The sequence below is a fragment of the Gossypium hirsutum genome, chromosome D08, assembly GCF_007990345.1.
Source record: "Gossypium hirsutum isolate 1008001.06 chromosome D08, Gossypium_hirsutum_v2.1, whole genome shotgun sequence".
NCBI classification, from domain to species: Eukaryota; Viridiplantae; Streptophyta; class Magnoliopsida; order Malvales; family Malvaceae; genus Gossypium; species Gossypium hirsutum.
The window spans coordinates 12429702-12437093 of NC_053444.1; the positions used below are offsets into that span (position 1 = coordinate 12429702).

Sequence of the window (7392 nt, forward strand, 5' to 3'; positions counted from 1 at the left end):
GATTGTATTTTAAAATCTTTTCAAATTTTTGACACCTAAGACATTAAACGATCAATTCGGTACCAATTTTGGGCGTCACGAGGGTGCTAGCCCTTCCTCGTGCGTAACCGGCTCCCGAACCTGTTTTCTCAAAATTCGCAGACCTAAAACTATTTTTAAGGTGATCCGATCACACCTCAATAAAAGATCGGTGGCGACTCCATTTCCATTTTCAAAATTGATTCTCGTTTTTTTAAAATAAAAAATGGTTTCTACAGTACCAAATTAGGAAAACGAGTCAAGTTCAAGTACCAAATTGGTCCCCCCAAAAAGATTAAGAACCAACTTAAGAAAAAGTGTCAAGTTTAGGTACTAAATTAGGAAAAAAGTATCAAGTTTGGGTACCAAATTGGACAACAAAAAGTTTAAGTACCAAATTAAGAAAAAATGTCAAGTTCAGATACCAAATATTATATTAAGCAAAGAAAAAATTACTCACTTTAACTAAAAAATGACATTGCTATCAACTTGAATTTGACGAAATAATCCTAATAGTATTAATTATCGAACTTTAATTTTGAAATCTGAAAAGTAGAAAGATTAAATTCATAAAGTTAAAAGTCAAAAACTAAATTCTAAATATAGGAAGAGTAAAGGAACTTATCACATATTTTAACCAATAATTTTTTTTAAAGCTTTCAGAAAGTAAATAAAAGGCTTAATGATAAATTTGGCCACTAACGTTTACATGTTTTGTCAAAATGACCCTAATTGTATTTTTGAGCCTTTTATTGCCATCAAACTTTGTTTTTTTTTTCAATCTGCTTTTTCTAATAGATTTAATGAATAAATTCAATGTTTCAAATTTTCTTTTCTTTCAAAATGTTTCAAACTTTCATACGTTTGTTGACTGAGAAGTTTTTCTATTGAGTTAATTTTTTTTTGATAATTATGCTTATTTTCTTTAAATTAAGAGTTGTTTTTTAATTTAATTTAATGCATTGTTTATTTTATTATTTTCCACGTGTAATTATTGTATTGGGTTATTTAAGTAATAAATTACATCTTATTACAAATATTTCACATCATCCTTATAAACATTTTTAACGTGCTTTTATTCAATTTATTAGAAAAAGCAAATTAAAAATAAAAATAAAAATTGAAGGTTAAAAAAGGTTAAAAAATACAATTAGGACAATTTTAACAAAATATGTCAACCTGGCTAAATTTGTCATTAAGCCTAAATAAAATAATAAAAAAACCGGGTAGTTTTACCATTTTTGAACTTGGAAAGAACGGAGCTCCGGAATGTGGCGGCGAAACGCATTTCAGGTAATGACTTCCTCATCGACTTTTTTTTCCCTCTGAAAAACAAATTATATTCTTTTCACCATCGTTAGTTATTTACTGACTACTTGTTTGATTTTAGGAAAATCCAGATTCTGATCAGAGCATTTCTGGTAATTTCTTTTTATCAACATTATTATTGTTATTTTTCTGTGTTTATCGAGGATGTGTACATTAGCTTATGAGCGATAATTTGGCAGACGAGGACGATTTCGACGATGATTTTCGAGAAAATTGTGCTTCATTAGGCGACCGCTTAGAAAAAGAGAAAGAGGTCGTTACTCAATTACTCTACTTGCTAGTTTATGTGTAAATGTTGAAAGTTTTTATTTCTCTATTTGAATTTTGATTTATAATTTTTTGCGTCGATAGGAAAGATTTCAACTTCAATCAAGACCTGAAACACTTAAAGGTATCCAGTTTCTGGTCAATTTCTTCTAGATTTGAGTTGTGGCTGCAATTCTTTTTTGTTAAGCTGTTTGATGTATTGCTCATTTGATTTTAAATTTTGTGTTAGAAAAATGTGATAACAACCGCTCGTACCATCAAGAACACATAAGTTTTTGTCTTGAAGAGGATGTTGAAGTGCCTGACTCTTCCGATGAGGGCAACTGCTTCCCCTCTGAGAAGTTATGTAGAAGAGTTTCCTGTGAGGAACTGGTCTCTGATGGTGAGGTAATAAGTAAAATTTCAGATAATTAATTTTTTGTTTGTTTGTGGGATATCTTGCTGTCTAATGATGGTGCTTTAACTTGTGATCGTTGAGTGTATTCGGCATCTTTTTTGTTGTTTTGTGTGTTATAATTAGGTTTCCTTGGACAGGAGAATGTTATGCGCTCAAAGACATCCATTACTTCTGGTGCTAAAGAATCTGATCATAGTTATGGAATTAAGGATGGAAATGGGGAAAATGCATGGTCTATGGTAACTAAAGAGGCTGAGGCACTAATCAATTTGGACAAAAATGTTTCTAGCTTTTCTTCTGCCTCCAAAGCTGATAAATCTTATAAAGGTTTTTACTCTTGCTCCAAGATTGACTTGATTCTAATGCATTATCATTCCATTCTCAGTGTGTGCATTTGCTTTTCATCAGATCATGTTCTCATGGTAGTAAGCAGAAAAGGAAAAGGATGAGAAAATCCTGACTTCCTGAGAGTATGCGGGGAACTCTTGCTACCTTATTGAATTACTATATCATTATTTTAAATAGTAATATTCAATTATATGCAAGTGGTAACATAGATAGATTCACATAAAATGTGCTGTTGCATCAAAAAGTGTATGGTAACTGTATGCATGGTAGTAGCTAGATCTTTCACTAGCTGACCTCATTGAGGGATCTACTTGTCCCGTGAGTCAGTTCCTAAAATCTTTCACATAACCACAATATTATGGGTCTTTATTTGACATTTGAAAGATGCTCCTTTTATTCTAATTTGGCAACCTGGGCTATGAATGCTTTTGCAGGTGCCAAAAGCAAAATTAAACCTAGATTTTCATTTCGCTTCCAATCACATAAAGGACTTTCTTGGCCTGCTACTTCAGATAATGAAAATGAGGTGTCAACTAAGGCTGGTGAAATGCCAGAAAGATTGAAGGCCAGTGATCATGGAACCTTAGAGCATTCAATAGCTGAGGTTCTTGAAGATTTCAATGGAGAAGAGGAAAACCAGTTAGAGATTGTTCCTGCTGATGTAGAAGCTCATGGTCATGGATTTATTGAGCATTCAATGGCTGAGCTTTTAGATGACCTTCAAGATAATACCAGTCTGCTAAGAGGGAATTTTAAAATGGTATTCCTCTTTTCTCATTATTGTTCTTGAACCATAAGTTGTTGCTTAAAATTTTAATTTAAATGCATACTTCGCAGCATAGCAGGGCAAGAGGAAAAAGGGTACAAGCTGCTCTCAAAAGAAGTATATGTTCACTCGGTGATAGAACCATTGAAAGTGAAGACCTCAATGAGCCCTTCAGTGGTGGGTCATCAAGCAATGATGAGGTATACTCATCATGCCTGCAGTTGCTTAGTTATTGCCTCTTACTTGGAATTATGAACTGAATGTACTTGAACAAAATGCTTAAGCAGGCTGATTACCAAAATCTAAAACTTGCTACCCCTAAGATAAAGAAGCCAACTATTTCAGATAAGTTTCAGGAAGCCTTGGGTGCCACCTCCTTGACTGTTGAAGGCATCTTTATTCCTAGACCAGGAGCATTCAGGTTCATAACACGGCTAGAATTATCTTATCATGTTAATTATAAATGTTAGAAAAGTAGAATATATTCGAGTAACTTGTCCTCCCAATATTTGCAGCACTGGACTATTTGGAAAGTTGCAGCAGGTCATGCAGCAAGAAAAGGAGACAGATACGCATTTTCTTATGAAGTTACAGAATGGAGCTAGCTTTAAAAGTAACATCTTGTTATTGTTTGCCTTATCCCTTTAGCAAATTTTGAGGGAAATTGACTTATAAAGACTGCGTCACATGAGAAATTAATGAAAAAGTTGTTTACGCGTTTTGATACATTGCTTATTCTTTGCTCTTCTTTATTCTCCTTTTTCTCAGATGAGCCAAGCTGCATTACCGTGAACATTGTTTCAAGATATTTGGATGCAAAGCTGACAGTCTGTTATTGCTCTTTTGTCAAGACCATAGAGGTTTGGAATCTTGAAGAAGTTTTAAGATGCAATACCATGAGAACAGAAAACTTAGAAACTGAAGTTATACGTGTGTTTGTGTAGGGTATTTTGCAGCCAGAGAACCCCAAAATATTGGAAAATGAAGGACAAAAAGTAACTGTTATTTTCAATCAAACAATATGTGCCAATGTTGACCTTGAAATTGGAAAGTTGATTTGCATTCACCCCCCATGGTATGTACATTGAACCCTAAATCTTATCACAAGGTCATTTCTTAAGTTAACCAGTGTGTATGATTACTACTAGTATTGAAGATTTCCATGCCTTGCGTTATTAGGTTTTTTTTTTTTTTTATAATTTCTGATCCTAGCAGAACTGTACCACATTTTATCTGCCTGATACTATACTGCAAGGAATCATTACACATGTAAAGACCTGAGCTAGTTCCTCGCCAGGGGAATTTTTAACATTTATAATTCAATTGAATGAATTTGCTTCTATTTTCTATGGCAGGAAGGAAGTTGATGTCACTGGTGATGGCGAGAAAACAATTTTATCTACATATTTCTCTGACATCTCACCGTAACTAATTTGGGCATGTCTTTGAGGAAGTGGCTTTTTACATCATTCGTTCGAGTTCTAGACAAAGTCATATGATCGCTTGAAATGATCGAAAGAGCCATGCAATTCGTTCTGTAAATAGGCATATATTTAGATTTTATGTTAGGGAATTAATGGGAACTGAAGTTTCTAATGGTAACTGAAGTTTCTAATGGTAATTATAACTTTTAGTTTCTAAGCATAATATTTGTTATTGCAGGATCCTGTTATATATATATGTGTGTGTGTGTGTTTATTCTAGTGTTTGAATTGTAGACCACTGTTTTTACTCTGGTTTTGAGCTTGGATATTGTAAAAGAAGTTATAGATGTCGAGATACAAAGTATTATAATGTATTCGTGATCATTTACTTAAATTTATGCGTGTTTATGTTCATTCATTGAAGTTACACGGACATGTTCATAAGCATAAACAAGCATGTTCATGAACAATGTTTATAAATAATAAACAAAAAATATATAAATAATCATATATCTTATTTTTAGATATCAAAATACTCAAATATAAGTATTAATAATTATACTATAAATAAAATAAGCATGCAAGCAATAATAATTTTATTAATATATAATAATCAAATAATAATGAATTTTAAAAGAAATTTAGATGATTTATTAAACAAGTTTATTCATAAATATAAATGAACTTAACAAATGAGCCTAAAAAATCTTGTTTATATTCATTTATTTAGCTTGAAACAAATGAAAAATAGGAATCTAACTGATCATAGTTAATCAAAAGATCTGTACATTTCAAACTTTATATATGGTCAATCATTCTGAGTCACTGCAGTGAGGTCTGAGTATCATGTTACATGCTCATAAAATACAGAGAATCCTATACCTTGAAATAATGTTGCTCATAGTCAGCAGACCATCGAATAAGCTTTCATGATTTCATGATATACACTGCAAATTGCTTAAGTGCTTTCCTCCAAAACAGCTGACAATTGTCCATTGCCATATAGGTCAGAATTTAATCTCATTGGCTATACATTTGTTCTCAGGAAGAAGCCAGCCTCAACCAGAGGAGCAAAGTTTCCTCATAACCAAGATTTAGAACTCGATCCAAGCGGAGCAGACCTTTCCGTTTCAACGAAGATCGAAGGAAATGAGTAAATCATTCTTGACATACAAGTTTTAAGGGAATTCACTATGCTAATACTTCATAAACTTGTTCCTGGGATTCCCATTCCACAGAGCTAAAACCAAGGTCTTTCTTCAACCCCTTCTCTTTCATCAATGTTCTCACTTTCTCAGCATCATCCCATCTCCCCATATCGGCATACAAATTGGACAACACAACATAGTAAGCACTGTTACTTGGCTCCAACTCCATAAGTTTCTTTGCAGATATCTCACTCAATTCCAAATTTCCATGAGCTCTACAACCAGCCAGCATTGATCCCCAAATGGACTTTGTAGGTTCGAAAGGCATTTCCTGCAGAACTCGAAAAGCATCGTCAAGACATCCTGCCCGTGCCAAGAGATCAATCATACATGCATAATGTTTAACCCCGGGCAAGAATCCATATCTCCCTTCAACTAAAGAAATAAATATTTTTCGACCCATATCGACCAAACCCGAACGACTACAAGCTGAAAGCACCCCAACTAAAGTTACATGATCAACCTTAAACCCTTCTTGTTCCATCCTATTAAACCACCAAATCGCCTGCTCACCATTTTTCGCTAAAGCTAGTCCGTTGATAACAGCATTCCACGTAAAATTGTTCTTCTTTTCCATGCTATGGAAAACTTTCAACCCTTCTTCAATCCTCCCACATTTTCCATACATATCAATCAAAGCAGTCCCAAGGATCAAATCCAGTTCCCATCTGTTTTTCATTATATAATCATGAATCCAAACCCCCACCTCAAAAGCACCAAAACCACCACAGGCAGCCAATGCATTCACCATAGTCACCCTATTAGGCACCACACCTGCATACTGCATTTGCTCAAAAGCAATCAAAGCATCATCATATTTTTCAACATTTCTGAACCCCGTGATCAAAATAGTCCACGAAACGACATCTCTATTACGCATTTCATCGAACACTTGGCGACATAACCTCATTTCACCAGACGAAGCATAGAGATTCATCAGGGAATTCTGTATATAAATATCATGGGAATGACCCAATTTTAAAACATGGGCCTGAACGATTTGTCCTTTCTGGAGCAGCTGGAAATCGGCTAGGGACTTGAGAAGGAAAGGGAAGGTGTAGTTATTAGGCAAAACCGACGCGCATTGCATGTGGGCATATAAAGAAAAAGGAAGGTGTGGGGTTTTGGAGTGGGAGAAGGCTCTAAAGAGGGTGTTGTAAAGGAAGACATGAGGGGGTGGTTTAGAAAGAAGGAGGAAGGCGTGGGCATCGTTTAAAAGGCCTAAAGAGTTGCAGGCATTAATGAAATGGTGAGCTATGAAGTGGTTTTTGAGGAGGTTTCTGAGAATGAACTGAGCTTGGATCTGACGAATGTGAGAAGGAGAAGTGGAGGCGTTTATCAACTGAATGATTCTCTTTGTATACGATGACATGATTCAAGCGGTGGTGGCGGGTTATTGTTTCTGCCAAAATTTAAAGGCCTAAGAAAAGAATATATATATATATATATGAGAAAGGATAGAATGAGTAAAAATATTATAAGTTTCTAATAATTTTATGGCACATCAGTATTATTATATTTAATTCAGGATTTTAAGCATGTTTATATTTTTATTTTAATCACCCAAAAATTGTTACTTTTAAGTGTTGATTGGGGTAAAAAAAATCAACGATTAAAGTAAAAAAGTGGTAAAAA

The 7392-nt window shown here is 34.2% G+C and overlaps 2 protein-coding genes across 5 annotated transcripts; one reads left to right on the forward strand and one right to left on the reverse strand.

Moving 5' to 3' along the window:
- The first annotated feature begins 1201 nt into the window (after nt 1-1201).
- Nucleotides 1202-4943, forward strand: LOC107949271 (uncharacterized). Of its 4 annotated transcripts, none has more exons than XM_041099871.1 (13): nt 1202-1311; nt 1409-1439; nt 1527-1600; nt 1699-1738; nt 1844-2001; nt 2149-2338; nt 2794-3119; nt 3197-3325; nt 3413-3546; nt 3641-3738; nt 3894-3985; nt 4070-4200; nt 4481-4943. In XM_041099871.1, the coding sequence occupies exons 1-13, from the start codon at nt 1288-1290 to the stop codon at nt 4551-4553; spliced, it is 1500 nt and encodes a 499-aa protein (XP_040955805.1). In that variant the 5' UTR covers nt 1202-1287; the 3' UTR covers nt 4554-4943. The 4 variants fall into 4 exon arrangements, with proteins under 4 accessions (XP_040955805.1, XP_040955807.1, XP_040955804.1 ...); XM_041099873.1 differs by having other exon boundaries at nt 2872-3119; XM_041099870.1 differs by having other exon boundaries at nt 1844-1996; nt 2135-2338.
- Nucleotides 4944-5257: 314 nt separating this feature from the next.
- Nucleotides 5258-7162, reverse strand: LOC107913500 (pentatricopeptide repeat-containing protein At5g66520). The gene has a single exon (XM_016842117.2). The coding sequence runs from the start codon at nt 7127-7129 to the stop codon at nt 5741-5743; it is 1389 nt and encodes a 462-aa protein (XP_016697606.2). The 5' UTR covers nt 7130-7162; the 3' UTR covers nt 5258-5740.
- Nucleotides 7163-7392: the final 230 nt, after the last annotated feature.

Excerpts from the sequence above, each read along its gene's own strand:
- LOC107949271 (XM_041099870.1), top strand. The coding sequence starts at position 1,288 with ATGTGGCGGCGAAACGCATTTCAG. Across the intron at positions 1,739-1,843 it reads AAGACCTGAAACACTTAAAG|AAAAATGTGATAACAACCGC; the intron begins GTATCCAGTTTC and ends ATTTTGTGTTAG. Across the intron at positions 3,986-4,069 it reads CTTTTGTCAAGACCATAGAG|GGTATTTTGCAGCCAGAGAA; the intron begins GTTTGGAATCTT and ends GTGTTTGTGTAG.
- LOC107913500 (XM_016842117.2), bottom strand. The coding sequence starts at position 7,129 with ATGTCATCGTATACAAAGAGAATCATTCAGTTGATAAACGCCTCCACT.